This window comes from Bombyx mori, chromosome 5 (assembly GCF_030269925.1).
Source record: "Bombyx mori chromosome 5, ASM3026992v2".
NCBI classification, from domain to species: Eukaryota; Metazoa; Arthropoda; class Insecta; order Lepidoptera; family Bombycidae; genus Bombyx; species Bombyx mori.
Genome location: NC_085111.1, coordinates 12,309,026 through 12,333,102, shown reverse-complemented (window position 1 = coordinate 12,333,102; position 24,077 = coordinate 12,309,026). Strand labels below are relative to the sequence as shown.

The 24,077-nt window shown below is 34.7% G+C and overlaps 1 protein-coding gene across 3 annotated transcripts; it reads right to left on the bottom strand.

Moving 5' to 3' along the window:
* Positions 1 to 4,680: 4,680 nt before the first annotated feature.
* On the bottom strand, positions 4,681 to 23,376 carry LOC101736197 (tumor protein D54). 3 transcript variants are annotated; one of them, XM_004930060.4, is made up of 6 exons: positions 23,132 to 23,376; positions 13,454 to 13,620; positions 12,175 to 12,278; positions 11,436 to 11,495; positions 8,191 to 8,353; positions 4,681 to 6,242 (listed from the first exon to the last, which is right to left on the bottom strand). In XM_004930060.4, the coding sequence occupies exons 1-6, from the start codon at positions 23,148 to 23,150 to the stop codon at positions 6,135 to 6,137; spliced, it is 621 nt and encodes a 206-aa protein (XP_004930117.1). In that variant the 5' UTR covers positions 23,151 to 23,376; the 3' UTR covers positions 4,681 to 6,134. The 3 variants fall into 3 exon arrangements, with proteins under 3 accessions (XP_004930117.1, XP_004930115.1, XP_004930116.1); XM_004930058.3 differs by lacking the exon at positions 23,132 to 23,376 and adding an exon at positions 14,769 to 15,653; XM_004930059.3 differs by lacking the exons at positions 11,436 to 11,495; positions 23,132 to 23,376 and adding an exon at positions 14,769 to 15,692.
* Between the last annotated feature and the right edge of the window lie 701 nt (positions 23,377 to 24,077).

Genomic DNA, 24,077 nt, shown 5'->3' with positions numbered 1-24,077 from the left:
CAGTGGCTTAGTAACTGAACGCTTTGTACAGATTCTAAAGGTTTTTTAACGTTTAAGAAGCGAAGAACGACAAAGCTTATAATTAAATGTCGGACGCGAGTACGCCGGACGCGGACATGTCCGTTCGAACCGCCTCAGCTGTAGCAAAAAACGCCGGAAACGTACTGTGCTTTAAAACTAATTGATAACGTTTCGCATTAACAGTATGCGACTTAATTAATAATTACTTATGTAAGTAGACATTATTTTGTTGTAGAGTTAATGGCATCTTTAAATACATAAACAAATTTACAAATGTTTTTTTTTTTTTTTTTTGTTCGTGTCGATTTTAATATCGTGAAATGTTCAACATCAAATCATTTGACAGAGAAACAAACGCGAACGGTATTGTTTATGTATTTGAAAATAATAATAATTATTATTATTAGCTTTTTTTTTAATTCGTTTGCTGTTATCGCTTTCGTCGTAATGTATTGCTAATTAATATTATTGAGCGATAAGTGTATTTTCATATTGTGTTGTGTTTGATTGCGAGAATCGGGAAGTGCACATTATGTACCTACTGTAGTTTTTTTTTTTTAATAATTATTGTTTTTTTCATTTGAATTTTTATAACAATTAAACAGCTGATGAAATTTAAAAAATACAGTGATCTATAGTTCGATGGGTCCTCCGTATGAACCGCCTTCACATTCAAACTAATCATTGAACCCGCTGTAAATCGATATCGGCTATATCACGTTTTTATTAAGCAAAAAGCTGTGTTATCAAATGTTACAATTCATGGAGGTCAGTATCCAAGGACCCCGATACGATCGTTTGAAAATATGAACTCAAGCACTCTAATAATAACTAATATATGGTATATTTATATGCATTACATAAATAAATAATATTGTTGTATCGGTAAGGACAAAGATGATAGGAAATATATTTTTTAGATAAGTGCAATTATTGTTGGTTCTTGGGTATCTCACAAAAGACAAGAATTTGTTAACACTTTTGTATGTTTGTAAATACATACATACATATTATATGTTTTAGTTTACAGTAGAGCGTACTTTAAAATGAAGGTCATATTGTAATTTTAGAATTGATTAATATAAGTAAATAATCTAGATGAGGACGATCCATCCAAATAATTTAAACGATAGTATTTTTTTGATGAAAACATCTCATTTGAATAATAGTAAAATTTTCTTTGTTTTGAATGTGAAACTAAATATTATTTAAAATATATATATGTGAATTTTAAATTTTGAAACCTCGAACAATATACATTTAAATTGTCATAAAATTCTTAATAACGAATTATGATCGCACAGTAACTTAGGGATTAGTGATTCCTGTGTAGTTCGTTTTTTTTATCTCGAGATATCTAATTATCCAAAAATTTGTCGCATAGATCTTCTTGTAATAAGTTCGTACTAATTACAAATTGAAATGTTTAATTTGAAAGGTTGAGAAAATTAATATAAGACCTTTTATGCCTGTGATTTCGAGAAATATTTGTTCTCTTGTAAATCAGAAAAAAACCACTTTGAACAAACTAGAAGCCGCCATCGTGCACAGAACTGGAAATTCAATAGTAATACTAGGATGTGTAGTTTTACAATACGCTGATTTACGTCACTCCTACCTATGACATATATGCCGCTGCACATAAAAAAACATGACGGCGTCACATCTCATGCGAAACTAACGCGCTTAAGAGTGGAACGGTAAATGAGTCGTCTATTATCAAAGGTGGCAGGCAATCTGTGTATTTGGACAAAAAAATGTTATTGATATGTCAATACAGATTGATTTGAATATAATCGTCTCCTTCAAAGAATAATGTTCAAAACCTGCATTAAATAAAGGTTAATACTTAACCTGTTATTTATCTAAGATGTCGTTCAGAACAGTTTTGTGACTGCCAATGGAATACAAAGTCAATAATTCGTTTTTCTGATTTACCAATAATTGTCCAAAAGTCACATTACCGGCTTTGATAATAGTCGACTCAAATACTGAATTTATCTTAGTTTTGATCAAAAAGTCGCGTTAAGATTACGTTTGCATATTATTGATTGTACACATACGAAGTAAATCAGACAAGGTAATTTGCGATTTCCAGTGGCTGCGGCTTCAAGTTTATTAAAGATTTTGAGTAATATACCCCGACTCTAGAAAGGGATGCTTTTTCGAAATACTATCGATGATGTTCATGTAACTGTTACTTTGAACTTTAGAGACTTTTAATTGACTAACGGTTATTCAGCAGCATTAGGTGAAATTGAGAAGGAAAAAGAACATTCAGGATAAAAATACATTTACGTTGAATACTCCATATTATAGAAATATTTATCCAAGAGGGATGTTGAATAAAATTTTTCATTTTTTTTTTAAATGCAACTAAAGACGTTACACGCTAAAAGTTCTACGTCGAAATGTCGTTAAAATCAAGTATGTAATTTGCGTACAAATTAACGAGTAACTTTTTGTGCGTACAATGAAATCAATGAATAAATGGACCGTTTATTTTGAAAGTGGTGTAAATCCATTTTCTTTTGTTTCGAGAAAATTAAAGGTTGTTGATTTAAAAATACAGGCAAATCATATGAAGTTTGGCTATGCCACCCACCTCTGTCAATTGGACTTACACCACTTTCATAATCGATGATTATGCAATTTCATTTACCGACCGATTTTAAGTTGTACAAAACATGGGATTTTTTTGAGAAATTAAACACGGACTAGTTATATATAAAAAATTTACATAAAAATTAAGCATGAATTACGTGATAGCTCATTTTTCTCAAAAATGGACTTACACCACTTTCAAAATACACGGTCCAAATGTAAATGTAACGCGGCGGCAAATTGATTTTTGTCAAAACGACGCCTTTTTTTACTAACGAAATTTTAGTCTCTATTCTTTTTTCCTTCAACATCCCTATATGTCATAAAGCCATTCATTAGGTAGTTTTTTGTATTTAAATACAATGCAATCTTATTTTAAGATCAGTTTTATGATAAAAATGTGTATTCTGTCAGTCGTCAATTTAAATCGTGCTTATATTCCCTATGGCCAAAAAAGTAAGGTTGTTTTGCCGCCTTTTAGTTTTAAGAATATTTTTATTTGTTTATTATTTTATCGCAAATCATTTTCTATTCTGATATTTAATATCAGCTTACTCTGGAAATTTGAATAAGTGCGAATTAAATATTTTATTTTATGACGATTATGTACTGTAATTTTAGAAAACGAAACTTTTCAAGTCATTTCTTTGTCTACCAAGTTTGATGTATTAACTAGCAAGGTTATAAATCATTGAACGTAGACCTTGTTATGTTTTAATGAGAAAGTTAAATTAATTTTGGTTTGATTCTGACAATAATAAGACAGTTTGATATCACTGTAAATATAAACAAACTATAAATTAACTAACACTAATTTGGTATACATGTCTACTTTGGTATACATGTATATCTACATGGTATATTATGTCTACCTAATAAGAACTTTAATTATAACTTAGCCGGGTGGTATCATAAAACTCTTTCAAATAAATTTATTTAAATTTTTATCTATGCATTTTTTATTGTAATCAAAAATTTGTAACAGTTTCTTAATTTTAGTGTTGTATTCTTGCACGTCACATGAAATGCTTTAATTAAAGAAAGGAATGGCATTTTATGTCCACAAACAAACAAATGGCTAATGAAATGACAGATTCCAAATTCTTTCGTGCAGGGTAAACCACATAAATTACGCGTACTTTTTTTTTAATAAAGCGAATGCCCGCGATGTCTGTTATTGTATAGAAGCGTATTGATATGTAATAAATCGTTCTGATCTTAAATTATTGTTATTTCAATACATATTCACCTGGAATGGTTTCAATATGTTGAATATACCTTTATGTTGTATTTATAATATGAAACTCCATATTGACAAATAAGTTTTATATTCTATTACCTAGTTTGTAGAAAAGCATACAAATTATGGGAAATACCATGCGACTGCGTCAACCTAGAATATAATCATGTCTAAGCCGCCTGGTCTTTAATGATAATCAAAGAATAGATCCTATTTCATCCGGATTAGTGATCTCAAATCTATACCGGGGTTTGAAGCAACCGCTTCCATTTTACTGCATACAGAAGAGAGAGTGTCGATATGTCGATAATCTTAATGTTACGGATTGTTTGGAACCTTCGAGTCTTCAGAGACAGTATTCGGAGTTTGGTGCTGAGATCTTGTCCTGTCATTTCCCCTTTTATCATCGAGTAATTTCATCCTTACTGTTTAGAACCACAGCGTTATCCATAGTGCTTTCAAACTATTTCAAAGCAACCTTTATGTAACACGCCTTACATGGAATGGAACAGTGTTGCTAATCAAATTCTATGAACGTCATAGAAAGGAACGCAGGTCTTAATTTGTATAATAATATTAGTAAGTATTAATAAAACTACTATATCGTGTTTTAATAGGGTGTCGTCATATAAGACATTATTACTATCACTGTGAGATAACGACCTTATAAAGTATGTACTATAATTTCTTTTTGGAGGCTGACTGCGAAATAACTATCGATACTTAAATCGACTTATTACTCTTATAGTTGAATAATGTACTCTAGAAAAAATAGTTGATTAAACTAAGTGGCGAAAGAAAAAATAATAGACCACTTTTAGTACATAAACTTTATTTACTTTGTAAATAGTGAAAATGTTCATAAGGAAAGCTAAGCATCTTATAAAAATATCATTTTATACTTCACACCGGCTTCACTTCGGCAAGTCATGATAGCGTCTTACAGGTAAACAACAAGCTTATGTTTTATATTTGTTATACATTCAATTTTAACGTAATATTTTTAACAATCATATTCAAAGCGCATATAATTGTGAATACATGTTTTATAAATAAATAAAAAAAAAAACATTCGGAATGCATTTCGATAACAAATTTATCAGACATAAAATGACACACAAAGCATTTTTTTTTGCACTCTGGACATAATCACGCACGCTACTAAATTTCTTTAATAAAAGCGAATATTGAGTAAGTAAGAAATCGTAACGCGAATTTAATCTGAAAAAATAATAATCAAAGATCTTGGCTGCCGAAACACACATTAATACAATGTCAAAATCTCTATGATACCGTTCCGAAGAAGGACGTAAAGTGGCAACCCTGTTCACATAAATTTTCAAACTATAGCCTAATTTGTAAGCCGTCTTACGATAAGCAAACATTTACTCCAAATCTGCTGTAAAACGTTACATAAGTACAAAATCGGATTAATAAACGTAATCACCTCATTTATCGCAAAATGGGGTTTTACAGTTTTCTTAAATCAACGGGTAAACAAGAACTTACGCCAAGATCACACATTCGAGGGATACAATTTTACGATGGAAAGTGGACTCGAGATTATCGATTTAAAATTGCGATAGGACAACTTCATCGCGGTGCAATAGTAATGACTCCCATACTCGCGTCCATACCATACCATATACCGTTGCCACGCCTCGTATGCCGTCTCAGTACGTGTGGGGGAAATATAATGGTCATACATTAGACTGCGGGCTGCGTGACGACCGGCGCAACACGATCTCTGGACTAATGGTTTTTGACACAGAGCAAAGACAATTTTAGAGGAAGCTTCGCAGGGATAGGTCTTATCCATCAAAAGCACACCTAAGAAAGCCAATGCTCTATAGTTGTCAGATATTAGTCGCGCCTTTTCTATCGTTTGCAAGTAAAACTTTTTGCGAATCCGCAAATTAATTACAGCTCTCATTGTAGAATAATATCATTGAATAATTTTTGTATATTTAATAACAAATATATGGTGATAGGTGTTTTGATTACACATAGACAATTAATATTGAATCAAAAAGGAATGGACACCCTCTTTTCCGGCCCATATATTCATATCGTCCACGACGGTAAGCTGTGTAATAATAAACGTTTCGCTTTTTTTTTTGGATTTTATGGCCTGGTATCTAGACCTTTAGGCCAAACGTGTTTCGTTTCGTATGAGTAGAGTTGCCAGCCTCGCGGGGCCGGGCGCGGTATGGGAGAGGCGATATAGCGAATGACATGTGACGTGTGGAGTGACAGCTCAGTGTCCCGCTCAGGGCAGCGGCTTGTGCTCGGGGATGGGGGGCGAGGTGGCGCCACTGGCGTCACGCAGCGCCTCGTCGAAGCTCTGAGTCGAGTTCGATCTAGAAGCTACTTTACCCTGAAAATTTAAATACATTCTCGGCATTACAATTACGCAACATGATTTTTTATCTATACTAATATTATAAAGAGAAAAGATTTGTTTATTTGTTTGTGTTGAATAGGCTCCGAAACTACCGAACCGATTTGAAAAATTATTTCACTGTTTGGAAGTTATACTATTCACGAATGACATAGGCTATAATCTTTTTTGAAAAAAATTAGAAACCATTATTACAACTCCAATAATGTAACCCAAGGTGTAAAAAAATTACCTAAAATATGCTTTACATCGCATGCCCTGCGAAAACTATTGATGATAGAGTAAAGTAATGTAGTACGACTTTGTAGAACACATTATCATTTACAAAAAGTGTCGCGACAGCATATTTGTCACTATTATAGTTATGCCGCAATAAGTGTCCTTTTATTTAAAATAATAAAAATAAAACAACGTCGTTGAAATTTTTGTTAAAGATCCGAGCGGAGCCGGAGCGTGCCGCTAGTATAATATATCTTTGTTAAGTGGTTACTGGAACCCATAGACATCTACAACGTAAATGCGCCACCCACTTTGAGATATAAGTTCTGAGGTCTTAAAGTTCTAAGGGAATCGCATAACTGCTTCACGGCGGAAATTGGCAGGGTAGTGGTGTACCTACCCGTGTGGAGACTCAAAGAGGTCCTACCACCAGTAATTACGCAAATTATAATTTTGCGGGTTCTGATTTTTATTACACGATGTTATTCCTTCACCGTGGAAGTCAATCACGAACATTGATTAAGTACGTATTGTATTGGAAAAATTGGTACCCGCCTGCGGGATTCGAACACCGGTACATCGCTCGATACGAATGCACCGGACGTCTTATCCTTTAGGCCAAGACGACTTCATTATTTCGCATTGTTTGAGATCGTCTTCTCGTTGAAGCAAAGTATAGTAAAATGTTTCTATATGGAAACCACCACCTTTCCAAATATATAATACAAAAGTAATTTAATAAATCAGAATACGCCCGCCCATACGAAGCAAAATTAGCATTTCCGTTGCTATGTAATTTAGATTTAAGAATACTACTGTTTTATAAGAATGGCATGCAAGTTAAAAAGGTTAGCGAATAAAGGCTTTTATAAATAAATAGATGGGCCATGAGATGTTGACCCATTTGTGCAATAATAGAAACAATAACTGCACAGAACGAGGTATAGCGAACTAATTATACTAACTCAATCATTATAGATAAATGTGGTATATTTTTATGTTGTGTATAAATGTATATATGTTTATATATGTATGTGAATATATATGATATTAATTATACTTAGTCTGGCCATAAATACTGTTACAATTAAAAATAAACAAAATATTACATTTGAATTTGGAATCTGTCATTTTTATATGATTGCTTATTGAGTTTTCTCATTTTGGCCCCAATACATTGTACAATATTTTGCGATATTAAAATGGAGTGGGGTGATAAAGAGAACCGAATCGCTGTGATTGCAATACACCAAGTACTGTATATGTTAAGTATAGGTATGGAGCCAAATGCAATTTTTAAAACTCTCCATACGCTTGGTATTAGTAAAATGTTTGTGTACCGGGCTATTAATAGGCACAATGAGACTTCCTCTGTTTGTTTGCAATAGATTTTTATTTATTTTTAATTGTAACAGTATTTATGGCCAGACTAAGTATGTATATAACAGATATGTGTAAATTTTATATTATTATTTTTATCATGATATAATATTGTGTACGTTGTTGTATGTGATGATGTATGTGTTTGTATATGTATGTAATATTATTAACAATTTTGTTATTTTCGCAATAAATAAAGCACCTACCACAGGACTCTACACCACCCTTGGTTGACTGGTTGACTGGACAGGCATTCTCGCCTCAGGCATTAAGTCCACCATTGTACCGTTGTGCACGAAGTTGAATGTATAAATAAATAAATTACCTTGACGTTTTCATAAGCCGAACCGACGCGTTCTTCGATGGAGCGGAAAGACTCCGAGTTGCGCATCTGACCGAGCTTGCTGGACACGCCGGCCGTGATGCCGCCGATGATCGAAGACGTCTTCTCGGCGGTCGTTTTTATCACAGATTCAGTTTTTTGGTATCTGAAAATAGTGATGTTATAAATACTAGTGGCCCCGCAGTAATCGAAATTCAACTATAATTAAATAAAATTATAAGTTTAAACATTATTATGGTTCTATTGTCAAACACTATTATAAATCGATAATATAATCACAGTATTCGCCAAAACTGCACTATAGCTCAATAATTTTAAAGACAAACAATATTAATCTATTTTCAATTCGACCACAGACTTTAAGCAATAACAAAAGTTTTCCAATTGACAGTAAGTAAAGAGTATATTTTTATATATGTGTTGTGTCAAATACATGGTAGTGTGTGTAATGTTTTCTTTGTTAATTTAAAGTATCTTTTATGCATTATTTTTAAAAAATATTAGCATTGTGCACTCCTTCTCTATATTCTCTATAAATGTGAGAAATTTCATACTCCTCCGTCCGCGCAATTTTCGTAAAAAGGGGCACAAAGTTTTTGCTTCACGTATTAATATATAGATTTTGCTTAAAAGCCAATTTCAATCAACCGTCAATTCCGCGAGGCTACGGATTGTGTAATTACCTCACATCCCGTACACTACATTGATATAGTGATAGATTGTTTTTTTAATCGTGTTTTTTAACCTTAATCTTAACGATTTTCTTATCGTTTTTCCAAAATAAACAACACTATCAGCTATAAAATTATGAACACTTAATTGATCCCTCATGTCATATAGCTCTAGTAGTATTTTATTCGTCATACAAACTTGCCTTTTTTTTTATTGCTTAGATGGATGGACGAGCTCACAGCCCACCTGGTGTTAAGTGGTTACTGGAGCCCATAGACATCTACAACGTAAATGCGCCACCCACCTCGAGATATAAGTTCTAAGGTCTCATTATAGTTACAACGGCTACCCCTCCCTTCGAACCGAAACGCATTACTGCTTCACGGCGGAAATAGACAGGGCGGTGGTACCCACCCGCGCGGACTCACAAGAGGTCCTACCACCAGTGAAAGTGCCTAGTTTTATCCTTTACTATATACATTTGGGTCGACTTGTGCATGACGTGTCTATGGGTTCTGTTGAATACCAAGACAAGACCTAAGTCTCCCACATTTAAAAACGAACACATTACTGTACAATGAAAATTCAAAATAAGTAAATAATCGCATGCGTTTCAGTGTTAGTAATGTGTGTAAAAACAAAATGTGTAAAGTTAGAAAACAAATATTCAGAAACTGGCAATAGCATTATGTAATTAAGCACTACTATTTATCTAGTAAAAGAAAGATAAAGAAACACCCGCCGATAGAGGGAGATGCAAAAATTCACAGCAAGTTTCATGTTGAAAGAATTAATGTTTCTATGGATTATATTAACCTTATCGGTCGCTTCTTTGAATACGCAGTTTTTAGGTTTTTATATTAAATCAAGAAGCCGGGCCGTCATCCATCTTGTAGCTACTACTCTGTTGATTATATACTAGATGAGAAGCATGATCGAGAAACTGAAAAAAAATACCAGGGGAGCAAGGTATGCGGTGGCAATTTCGTTTAAAATAATTCATATACGTAAAAGTATATTTTAAAGATCGTTTTAAATAAGAGAAGGGAATTTATTGGTATAATCTCAGCGTCTCTCACAAATGCCTTCATCAGAACAGAGGTGACGTCAGAAATTATTATGTGCATTTCTTTTTGCCATTTGACTGTTAGGTACGCCCGTCACCAAATCTAAAAGAATACTTTCTAAATGTATTTACAAAAATCCTGCCTTTTAGACTTTTGATAACATAACTCTAATACTTCCGTTTCAGGGTATTATAGAATAATGACATTTTTAAACAGAAATAGCTTTTTGATAAATACATGTTAGATAAACTTAATAGATGACTGATCCTCCCGATCCATTAACGGTGCTTTTAGGTACCTCAAGCACCGTTAGTCACCGATCACCGTCCATGCCGAACCCGTCGCTTGTGACGAAGGGCTCGGCGAGTAAATTAACCCATAGACACAGCCCACTGAGTTTCTCGCTGGATCTTCTCAGTGGGTCGCGGTTCCGATCCGGTGCTAGATTCTGCGAAGCACTACTCTTGCTAGGGCCAGTGTTAGCAACACCTCCGGTTTGAGCACAGAGAGCTCACCTACACGCTAGGGTAACGCTGACATAGCCTCTCAAGGCTATCAGCATGGGTAGGGAAAAAAAAAGATGACTCGGTGGTGCAGTATAGCGCCCCTGACTGATTTGCCGAGACTCGTGGGTTCGTTTCCCACATGAAGCAAAGCTTCGTATATATATTTAAACGTATGTACGTATGTCAGTCACTGGTAACCATAAAATGGCGAATCCTAATTTGGGGCCCGATGACCGTGGGTGATTTGTTTTCAGTTATTTAAAATTTCATAAATCCAATTTCGATTACATTACTAATATAGTAGTTATAGAAAAAATCCATTATGGACCATCCATATTTTCCATCGAACGATTTCAACGCTCCTGTATGTTATTTTTATTAGATATACACTTGTTATCGTTTACAACGAAACAATACTCTAGAAATGGGTGAACATTTAATTGGGAGACTCATAAATATATACATATTGCACGTGTGAAGATATCACACAGGGAAATATTGTTATACACAAGTATTGTTACTCTAACAAAGATTTTCAGATTTTTCCAAGGAATGGTTGAACAGTTAGAGGGGGAACAGACCTATACGATATTGGGAAATGCATTTATTTTACCAGTTGTGAATTATAATCAAGAAACCTCAGTTTCAATTTGAATTTTAAAATAGATCTAGGCCTCACATGCACTCCAATTTCAATTGGAAATGCCAACCCTATTGGTTTTTTTTTTTAAATGTTATCAATATTATGCAAGTCTTCTATTAAAATGGCTATGGCTTACGAATAGACAGCCAGACAGATGATGTAACTTTATGCCATTCTAAATTTTTTTATTAAATTTATAATCTACGAACTATTATGAGCTTGACGGATTTTCGCCAAAAAACTTTTCTAACATCTTAGTACTCTGGTTAATCACTCCTTAGTATGTGTTATTAATTAATGTATACAAGAGATAAAGATAGAATCCTGAACTGTACTTACATGGGTGTTTCGGTCACGGCATTTGTAAGAGCAGCCACGCGATTCTCTATCGATTGATAGCTGTCGCATAACAAATCATAAGTGAAACAAAACTAGATGCAAAACGCAACCATACGCATGGAAAAAATATAAAAAACAAACGACATACTTTTAAACATATTTTTTCTTTGTAATTTGTGTCGATGCTTGTATTTTTTTTTTTTTAATAAATAAATATTTACTAACAATCACGCCACGTTAACTGGTCCCGTGATAAGTTCGTAAAGAACTTGTGTTACAGGTACCAGATAACGGATATAAATGTAAGATTTTTATTATACACATACATATATTTAATAGACATCCGTAACCCTGGAAAAGACATTTATATTTATCATACAAATATCTTCCCTTGGCGGGATTCGAACCCGCGACCCCCTTGTGTAGTGACCATGTCACTTACCACTACACCAGACGGCCGTATTAGAAGCGTAGTAACGAAAAATTGTTTTAACGTATAGATTTTTATGTATCCAAAGGTTTTTTTGCATTAACACAAATCTTACGACAACACATATTGTTTAAAAAAAAAAACATCCGTACCGAGCGTGCAACAAAAACAATTTTATACATACACACTTATATATATTTACATAATTCGATAAACGTACTAATGAAAGCCATTCCCGTAAAGCAAGCGCCAATATAGACCAACAGTATTTGCTGTAATTTGTACAAGTGAATTTAGTTTAATACTCACACTTGGCTTTCTTTGACGTTTTTCAAACCCTGATTGACGTCCTCGGTGATCTCTTTCCACACCGTGATGCCAAGTTTACGTTTTAAGTCCGAGCTTTGACGGATCTGGAAAAGCATACAGCCTTATGAAGAGCGATTAGCATAACATACTTTTGGGCATCCTATAATATATAAAATTATAATTTATAAAATTAAAATTATAATAATTAAAATTATAATTTTATATAAAATTATAATTTTAATTTATAATTTTATAATTATAATTTTATATAAAATTATAATTTTATATAAAATTATAATTTGCGTAATTACTGGTGGTAGGACCTCTTGCGAGTCCGCGCGGGTAGGTACCACCACCCTGCCCATTTCTGCCCTGAAGCAGTAATGCGTTTCGGTTTGAAGGGTAGGGCAGCCGTTGTAACTATACTTGAGACCTTAGAACTTATATCTCAAAGTGGGTGGCGCATTTACGTTGTGGATGTCTATGGGCTCCAGTAACCACTTAACACCAGGTGGGCTGTGAGCTCGTCCACCCATTAAAGCAATAAAAAAAAAAAGATAATTCACGTTTAATTTGATTTTTGACTGACTTCAAAAAGGGTAGAGAAAATGTTATCAATTCGCCTGTATCTGTTTCTGTGTGATACTTTAGACTTTTTCCTTTATGTAGATGAAAACAGGTTTTGATGATTCTTTTTTAATTTGAAAACTGGTGCTTCTCGTACGTTCCGATATAAATTTTATCAAGATCTGACCAGTAATTTTTGAGTTATCCTTATCAATGCGTGTTTCATTGATTTCGACTATATTTGATCATGTTCTCAGCGTATTTTGATAAAGTCAGTTTACTTTTAATTCTTATTTTTACTATTTGTTAGTTTAAGAATAAAAAAACACACACACGACAAACACGCGTTTGGGATAGTATGGACCCGACGATGATACGAAATGAAAATGAGGTTGGTAAGAGAGTGTTTGCTATAAATGTGGAAGGATATAGAGGAAGAGGTAAGCCTAAGAAGAAATTGATGGATTGCGTGAAAAACGATATGTGTAAGAGGGGAGTGAGCGAAGAAATGGTATATGATTGATGAGTATGGACGGAGAAAACATGTTGCGCCGACCCCAAGTGACTGGGAGAAAAGCAGGAGAATGATGATAATGATGAAGAAAAAAAACACAATTACATTTTATTATTATAAGTTACAACACGCAAAGCTTCAGACATCTTTAGACATCTTTAGGAACGCACTAGACATCACATAAACGATTTGTTTTACCTTGCTTTGCAGTACAGTTCTCAAAGTCGCGATTTCATCTTCGACACGGGCTAGCTCGCGACTCCATTCAGCGCGTAACTGGTCTGCCTGCTCGGGTGTGAGGCCGGCCAACTCATCAGGAGTATGTATGTCCCCTGCCACTCCGGTGCCTGACATTGCTTCTTCAGCTGAAACAAAGACCTTTGTTATAGTTTAATATTCACAAGCTAATATCTATTGCCTTTGAAAGTAGACGAAACGGCGATCCGTATCTAATGATGAATGTGGCTGTAAAACCGCTTAAGATTTTTCTAGACGTTGTTAGAAGACACGTGGACATTATTAAAGGTTGTTAAACACTACAAACCGCTTTATTATTCCAATTTTAATGAAGGGCAGGACTAATAGTGTTATAGTGCCTTTAATCTCACGTCTTCAAAATTAACGTATTACATTTCATGCATATTAACTTCGATAAGTCACGTTATTCATATATAAATTATTTCTCATTTGTGTGTCCCAACAGCAAATTAAATTTATAAAGAACTCTTGTTTTACTCTAGATAAATTAACCAAAATATTTAAATGTTATTACCGAAAATTGTAACGGGTATGATTTGAAGCGTGGGTAGTGAATGTAATAAATTTACAGTTTCATTTTTTATTTGTACATAGTAGCGTTTTAAAGTTTTCCGTTGTTTTTTTTATTAAATTCAAATAAAATGCAAAGGTATATATACAAGCAGACTATAATAAATTAGAAATTGTTTTATGCCATTGTATAATTTACAATGTCGATATTTATTCACGTTTATACTTTTTTTTATATAAATCATACCAATCTTCAATAAAATTTAGTGTTAATTATTTACGTATATAATTCACGTATCTGTGGAGTCCGCTCAAAGGACTCCGAACTGTGGAGAGGTTAAATGATAAGAGGGGTTATTATTTAATTATATTTAACGTTTTCGGCATGCTTCATGTCTCGCTATTAATTCTGAAACTAACTACAACCGTAACCACCTCTCCTTGCTTGTAAATTAAAATATATTACATAAAAGCTTATGAGATAATCGATAAATTATTCCGAATCGAATTTCGGATTTCAATGTTGTAATTGATATTTTATCCATACGGCTGGAAATAATAAATTAAATAGCGGTATTTTTCAGTTCAATTAATAAAACCTCCATTATAATGTGAACATAATATTTACATTGCACTACAAAAATGTTTTTTCATAGAGCTTTTATACATTTCATTTTCGTTTAGTTTCCGACAATGATGTCTTGAAGGTTATACTAACTTTTAAATTACAACATTGAAAACTAACCTCCAACTGTTATACCTAAGAATTTTTTGTAGTTAGTGTGGCTTGACATTTTGGCAAGATAAGGCTTTGATAAATCCTGAAACGTGACTCTTACTTCACGCATTTTCTTCCTGAATATACGTAAGCGACGCCGCCGATTGTCCATATAAAATTCTGTCTCGATGCACAAGGCGGATTCAGCTATATCAGGGAGCGCACGCCAATCCGCATCGAGATCATTATGGGCCCAAGTTTGTAACTCTTCTAATTCGTCTAACTCGTCCACGGCCACGTCAAAACTTGGCGTTGAATCGTCATCTGGAGGCACAAAATACGGATCCTCCATGTACTCCAAGCTAGCAGGGCCAGCGCTTCGTACCGAACTTCCATGATTCGCCATCACCATTAACTGTCTCCTTTAACTTCAGTCACAATCTAGCATTTCCTAGTTTCATATTGCTTCATTTGTTTTGGTTCCGTAATATAAGTACAACTCCGCAAGTTCACATTGAAAACGTATAATCGCAATAATATGCTACATGATAAACGATCTGAATGTTATTGTCACTTTGTACATTGTTTTATTTTCGTAAAACACTGCCGTGCGAGAAACGTATTTGATAAACGTGCGCAGCCGACGCTCAATGGTGTCAGTCTTGCGCCACGTCAAGCCCCGCCAGCAAGCAAGCCAGCCCGCGCCCGTCTCGCACCGCTGATCGATCTAGTGTTCACCACTTTCACCAAATCAGCGCTATGAATGGCAATTTAGCTTGGAATTATTAAATGACCTCCAAAACCACGAAAATCTAACTTTAGAATGTTTCCAGATTCGCTAAAGTTCGACATGCAAATAATACTGTGAAACAAGTTTCGTCTGATAAATCCTAAATAAAAACGGATCTCACCTTGCCCCGCTAAAGTTTATTGACAGTGCCCGAGGCAACAAGACTGGTGGCGCGAGCACTGGATAATACATGTGTTGCGTCATTTAACTTCTTGCTGGCGATGGAACAAAAAATGTTCAAATTTCTCAACTTAAGATTGCCACAGTGTGACTCATCGCGACTTTAATAGAATTCGTGTTTTAGATTGTTTGTGATTTATCTCAAAAACACAGATTTTAGATCTTATTTAATTTTATTATTTTTTTAATCAAACAGGGCTTTTGAATATGAAGCGATAGTTTTAAGCCAGTGGTCAAAAACATTTAAATAAAATTTGCATTTTTAATTGACATAACACTATGAAATGATATTAAATTGCTTCAAAATTCAAATTGATCTATGTGAAATAGTGAAACATCAAACATTAAAAGTAAAGTTCGAAAACTACACTCGCGAGCAAAAGTTTGGAATCACTTACTTGAAATTAGTTCCGCGCGCTCTCGTGTACTAATTTTTTTTTTAATAATCATAAAAATGACATCGTTTTAAAGGTTTAATTCTTAACTTTAAATTGATACTAAATTCATTAAAATCAAGCCAGTATTTAAGAAGCTATCCCGGATTAAGTGAAGGAATAACGAAAAAGACGTGTTTCAATTGCTTGATACGTCGCGAGTTGCGACTTATTGACCCCTATAAAAGCACCTATCATCGGATTTTCTTTATCAGTTGACTTTCACACGTTGACCGGTACACATTTCCGCTAATTTTGATACTTTACCTTGTACGACAATGGAGAAAACACCTACAGAAACAGCACAAATCGTAGACCTATTGCAAGAAGGGCTCAGCCAGCGGGTTGTCACTCGTCGGCTCCACATAAGCCAGTCCTGTGTTTTGAAAGCTTACAAGCGCTTTCAGGAGACTGGTGGCTTTATCCCGAGACTAAGATCTGGACGGTGCCGGTGTACATCTGAGAGGGATGACCGTTTTATCGTGCCAACCTCTCTCCGAAATCGGCATTTACATGGTGTCAACGTCCAACAGGAGCTCCGAGATATTCGTGGGATAGCAGCCAGCGAGTGGACACTTTGTCGACGACTCAAGCTAGCGAATCCGACTCCAAAAAGGCCTCCCACAGGCTCGAAACTCACGGTAGCTCACCGACAAGCACTCCTTCAATTTACTCGCACCCATCTTGATTGGGAGGTTGAGCAATAGAGGCAAGTCCTGTTCTCCGACGAGAGCAGGATGTGTTTGCACGGTAGCGACCGAAGAGGTCGGGTCTACAGGCGGCCTGGGGAGCGATTTGCGCAGTGCTGTTTCGCTGAAACAGTGACTTATGGGGGCGCCATTGTATGATGTGGGCCGGCATTTCCTTCGATGGTAAAACCGAACTTGTTTTCGTGCCTGTCGGGGGACGAGGAGGCGGTCTAACTTCGGACTGGTACATTTCCAATATTCTGCTGGAACATGTCCTTACCTATGCTGGATATATCGGTGATCACTTCCTCCTTATGCAGGATAACGCTCGTTGTCACACTGCCCGTGTAACAACTGTATACCTCGAAGAAGTCGGTATCGCCACATTGGACTGGCCAGCGCTCAGTCCTGACTTGAATCCCATTGAGCACGTGTGGAATGAACCGAAGAGGAAGTTTCGTTCCAGAACTCCTGCTCCTTCGTGTCTGAATGAGCTGAAATCGGCGTTGATTTACGAGTGGGAAGGTATCCCACAAGAATCAATTCAGAAGCTGATCATGTCTATGAAGAATCGTCTTCGAGCAGTTATTAGGGCGAGGGAAGGGAACACAAAGTACTGATACTTAATTTTAAGGCTAAATAATTTCTTTTACTTATTAATTTTTGTTGTTTTGTTCATTCATTATTTTTCCATATTTCCTTGTTTTCCTACCTCTTTCACTTAATCAGGGATAGCTCCTTAACTACTGGCTCGATTTAAATGAATTTGGTATCAATTTAAAGTTCACAGCTGAACCTTTAAAATTATGTAATTTTTATGATAATTAAACATTTATTTAGTAACCAAGATCGCGCGGAACCAATTTCAAGTAAGTGATTCCAAACTTTTGCTCGCGTGTATATTATAGTTCCAACATGTTACTAACGCAATAGACATTTCAAAATTTCAATGCGACTTTTGAGAGGAATGTGTGTGTTAATAGGCGAATAATAAACGTTCCAGATGCAACAGCTAAAGTCAGGATTTTCACTCTTGTAATGGGTACTGGAACTCAGATCCGAGGCAAGAAGAAGCGATACACAGATCCTGAATACCATATATCTATAACAAAGATTCTGACTCCTGACCTGAAATCGAATCCCATCCCATTTTAATCCCAAAATTTTAAATAATCCCAATTTAAACACTAAACATACCATAACAAGCCTAAATACAAGAATCACTAATAAAAACCTAAAACATAACATACATGAGTATAATTCTGAAACCTATGCATTCGTTTAATCGTGACGATGTGTTATTTAAGGCATTTTCATCGACACTAATGAATCTTATTAATAAAAGGTACATAATAATAAATAATGTAAAATAGTCTTTTGTAATATATTAGATTAATATTTGTTAGTCGTTAGAGTATGCAGAATAGCAGAATTACATGCACCTAAATTTCAAAAAGTGTAATTGTATTAAATTTGCAAGGAAGAAAATTCTGTTTCAAACCACATAATATGTACTTCATTAATAGCACCCCCTGTCAAGAAGTCAGTACTGCTCGGGACTTGGGCATCATCCTCGATAGCGCATTGAGCTTCAGATCTCATATTGATAGCATGAATAGCAAGACCTTCCGGCTCTCCGGTTTCATAAGTAAATAAATAAAAATATATAAACAACCTAGTTTAACCATTCTTATTTACAATACAATCGTACTAAACATTTTGGAATATTGTTGTACAGTCTGGAGCCCCGGCTATCAAGTACGTGCGAACAGGATAGAAAGAATCCAAAAACGGTTCCTTTACCATCTCGCTTTTAATAATAATATCTGTCAGCAACTATAAAGAACGATTTTTATTCTATGAGATGCAGTCATTAAGCACACTACGTAAAGTAGCTATTTATTTTTATTGCTTAGGTGGGTGGAGGAGCTCACAGCTCACCTGGTATTAAGTGGTTACTGGAGACCATAGATATCTACAACGTAAATGCGCCACCCACCTTGAGATATAAGTTCTAAGGTCTCAAGTATACTTACAACGGCTGCCCCACCCTTCAAACCGAAACGCACTACTGCTTCACGGCAGAAATAGGCAGGGCGGTGGTGCCTACCCGAGCGGACTCACAAGAGGTCCAACCGCCAGTAATTACGCAAATTATAATTTTGTGGGTTCGGTTTTTATTACACGATGTTATTCCTTCACCGTGGAAGTCAATCGTGAACATTTGTTGAGTACGTATTTCATTAGAAACATTGGTACCCGCCTGGGATTCAAACACAGGTGCACCGCTCAACACGTATGCACCGAATGTATCGCACTCGGACAGCCGGTTATGTAATCGGAAAACTTTCAATCTACCAAAAACTTAAAAGAAATCTTGGCCAGCACTCTCCTGTCTATCGTATGACTTCCCTAACTAATACTATACAATATACATGATGAAATCGACATATTTGTTTGCCATGCTTCTGTAGCTTCACTTAAAATAAATTTAAGATCGGCGATCCACACTGAGCTATTAAAAACACATTTGATTTAATTGAAGATTAATTTCCCTCTTTTTTTTTTTATTGTTGAATGTTTTATTTGCAGTTATTTTTTTGTTTCTCTTCGTTTTTATATCTATCTACATGGTTATTTTATCTATATACTTAGTCTGGCCATAAATACTGTTACAATTAAAAATAAACAAAATATTACATTTGAATTTGGAATCTGTCATTTTTATATGATTGCTCATTGAGTTTTCTCATTTTGGCGCCAATACATTGTACAATATTTTGCGATATTAAAATGGAGTGGGGTGATAAATAGAACCGAATCGCTGTGATTGCATTACACAAAGTAGGTATGGAGCCAAATGCAATTTTTAAAACTCTCCATACGCTTGGTATTAGTAAAATATTTGTGTACCGGGCTATTAATAGGTGCAACGAGACTTCCTCTGTTTGTAACAGAAAAAGATCTGGCCGTCCACGTAGTATTCGTACGAAAAAGGTGGTCAAAGCAGTAAGGGAAAGAATTCGAAGAAATCCTGTCCGAAAGCAAAAGGTTTTATCTCAGGAGATGAAGATAGCACCTAGAACCATGTCGCGCATTTTAAAAGATGACTGAGGACTTGCAGGATTTCTTAATTGATAATTTAAAAGAGAATAGGTTGGTAAAATCGAAACATCTACTGAAGCGGTACGCAAAGGGAGGTCATAGAAAAAAATTGTTTACGGATGAGAAAATTTTTACAATTGAGCAACATTTTAACAAACATAATGACCGTATTTTTGCTCAAAGTTCTACGGAAGCTTCCCAATTAGTCGACAGAGTGCAACGTGGGCACTATCCGCTTTAGTGATGGTTTGGTGGGGTATTAGCTATGAAGGAGTGACTGAGCCATACTTTTGTGAAAAAGGTATCAAAACATCGGCACAAGTGTATCAAGATACCATTCTTGAGAAGGTAGTGAAGCCCCTTAACAACACCATGTTCAATAATCAAGAATGGTTCTTCCAGCAAGACTCGGCGCCAGGTCATAAAGCTCGGTCTACGCAGTCTTGGTTGGAAACGAACGTTTCGGACTTCATCAGAGCTGAAGACTGGCCGTTGTCTAGTCCCGATCTTAATCCGCTGGATTATGATTTATAGTCAGTTTTGGAGAGTACGGCTTACTCTAAACGCCATGATAATTTGGAGTCCCTAAAACAATCCGTACGATTGGCAGTGAAAAATTTTCCCATGGAAAAAGTGCGTGCTTCTATTGATAACTGGCCTCAACGATTAAAGGACTGTATTGCAGCCAATGGAGACCACTTCGAATAAGCTTTTTATACTTTAAATTGTTTTATATTTATGTATTAAACTAACACACTGTAAAAGTAATAAATGTTATTTGCAATAGAATTTTTTTTCCTTTGTCTCAGTATTTATGGCAAGACTAGGTATATAAAAATGAATTGCTGTTCGTTAGTCTCGGTAAAACTCGAGAACGGCTGGACCGATTTGGCTAATTTTGGTCTCAAATTATTTGTGGAAGTCCAGAGAAGGTTTAAAAGGTAGATAAATGAATTAAAATACTCGAAATTAAATAAAAATAATAATTTTGTTTTTCCTTTGATGTGCCCCCCGTCGGACGGATTCCTCTTGTTTGTTTTAAGTTTATTTTATACAAAAGTTTAGGTCTTTTATTTATTGATTGAGGCACTACGAAGTCTGCCGGGTCAGCTAGTTATTTAATAAATAAAAATCAGCCTCTTGACGACTTCACAACCGATCTTATGCAAGTTGTGTTCACACCCAAAAAGGTGAATTCAACAATGTTTTTTTTTTATTTATTTACTTTAAATATTAAAATGGGTAAATTTTATCCAGTTGTGTGAAAATACTAAAAAAAGCACCATAATATTTCAAGAACACTACTCAATAAATAAATTCTATTCTAAATTACTTTTAAAATATAAATGCGGATGTTAGATTTTTTTTTGTAAATTGATTACATCATTATAGCTCACAGCCCACCTGGTGTTGAATTGTTACCAGAGCCCATAAACATCAACAACGTAAATGCCGCCACAGTACACAGTACTTTCACCAGGACATCGGTCCACCAAGTTGGCTGTCTGCCCACCTTACAACGTCCAGTACGAGGTCTATGAAACTATGCCAGTGTTCAAATCTTACAGAGTAAATAACGATTTTTCTAATAAAAAAACCTACTTAATATTCAGATTAACACAAATGACTTCTGTGATGAAGGAATAACATCATATAATAGAATCAACCCACAAAAATTATAATTTCTGTTTTTTTTCTTAAAATTCATGTTAAAAGCAAAATATGTTTTTGTTGTTCTCTTAACATCCTAGAATAATGCACACAATGCCTGTTTATAGTTTAAATGAGAAAGTTCTTGAAACTCTGTTCCAATATGTATTAGGTAGAGCCATGGACTTTGTATGGATGATGTGTAGATACAAACTTTAGCTCTTGATATGTTGGTGTGCTCCAAACAAATTTTCCTTTAATGTACACTTACTGAATGTTTTCAAACATTATCAATTCTTACCATTTTCCTAAAATTTACATCAACTAGGTCACAGGTGCACCTAATGTAAAGCTAATAAATATTACACCTTATACAAAGCGAAAAATAATTGCCACACAACAGCATTAAAATCACAACTTAGAAACAAATATATACATTATATAATATATTACATTTATGGGAGCCGAGGGATCAGAGTTTAACATATTAGATTCCACATAACATGCAAAACTCTAGCTACTTTAACTAAAAAACTAACTTTAAAACTAAATAGATAAAGGTTCTAAAATAAAAATGTATTAAATAGCAAAGTTATCTCGTAAGTGGAAAGTAATGCCTATACCTCAGGTATCATCCATAATTATCACCAGAAACTAATAAATGTATGAAATTTTAGCAACATAACCTTCAAGAACATAGTTAATCAAAACATAGATTTTGGGAACAGTTCAGCTATAAAGGCCTAGAAGAACTTAGGACTTGAATAAAGTTCATAGGATTCCACCTATAATGCAATATTATGCAAATTGGATGATATTAATTATTGACCTTGTTTTGTTATAGACAAGCAAAAGTAATATTCAATGTTTTTATTGAATATGAAATATAGATTTACAAACAAACAGGAAATGATACTTAACTGTATTTTTTTCAAAACAGGAAAGTGCATAATTTCAATAAAATGAAGCCCATCAAGAGTTAATATGCAAAAAAAAAATTGTTTCAAAACCTAGTAGCTAATTACATTTAACTTTACTGACCAAATAAAAACTATTTAATAAAAAGATAAAATATTACACCATATGCAAAGTACCTATATAAAAGTTGGCTAATATTGATTAGAAACAACAGGTAGAGTGCTTAAACAAGAACTTATACACTCTACCTGTTGGGCGAGCAAATATAGGGCTAGATAAAAGACCTATGCACATTTTGGTCATCGCCTTCACTCAATGACGATTTCCGGTGTTTGTAAGCTTAAAATGATACAACATTGAAAAATATAATTACAGTTAGCCATTTAATTGTTACTTATATATTGAAATTAAATAGTAAGTAATAAAATGTATGTACTACTTTTTATTTATTTTAAAACTGTTATCTTCAGTAGAGTCCGAAGTACGTGCGCAGGACGACAAAGTTAATTAGTCACCTACAATTCTAGGTTATTTATGTTTTTTCTTTTACGTAGATATATATATATATATTATATATATATGAACTAACACACAGCAATTAAGGTATTTAATCATTGAACTTACCTGTTTGAACACCGCTCATATTTTACAATGAAAAACTCTTACGGTGTGAAATGAATGAAAAATATTAAGCTTATATTTCTTTAGAAAAGTAATAGAACACAAAACTTTTATGTATGTAGCACACTAATAAGCCAAGCACTTTTAGTGAAAATTGTGACCAATATCGAGTTATGGTAGGTAGGTATAAAATTTTGATACAAAACGATTTTCAAACGTCAATGAACAATGATTGCACACGTAAATGACGTCTGACAGGTTTTAGTTTAATTATAGGCCTGGGATCTAGCTTTTTTCAGCCAAAACTGTCTTTGTTCATTTCATTTCGTTGTTTCACATTCGTTTCACATTCAGATTGACTTTTTTATATTCAGCTATAGTTTTGTGTTACCTACTCTTTCTGTGCTACTTCTCTTACCTACTCTACTCGAATTCTCTGAATACTTACTATTACATTTAGGTAGGTATAAAGTGAAAAATAATAAAACAATCGGTGACCTTATAATTATCTTAAAGGAGGCGAATAGTAAGCAAGGGAGGGGGGCATCATGGGGGTCATGACACTCCTCCCCCCCCCCCCCCCCGACTGAATTCAGGACTTAGGTGGTATTTCTATATTTTGTCACCATACAGATTTTATTTAACTACATACCTTCAATATTTTATTAATTTTATATAATATAATAACTTTGTATGATGGCAAACGTTAGAGTTAGTAGTTGTAGGTACTTATTAGCTCCATGATCAATTTTATTTGATATGTGAGACTCAACGATCTGCACGGTGTTGTGAGCAGACCGCGGGCCCAAGGATTTTAGGGCCCACCCACTAAACGACTCTCCTGCACTCTCACACCCGACGTCCGATCCCCTCCGAGGCCAGAACCCGGATGAGGTAGGGGGGTTACCGCGGTCAACACTACAACCAGACGGCGCGGCTCACCCCAAGG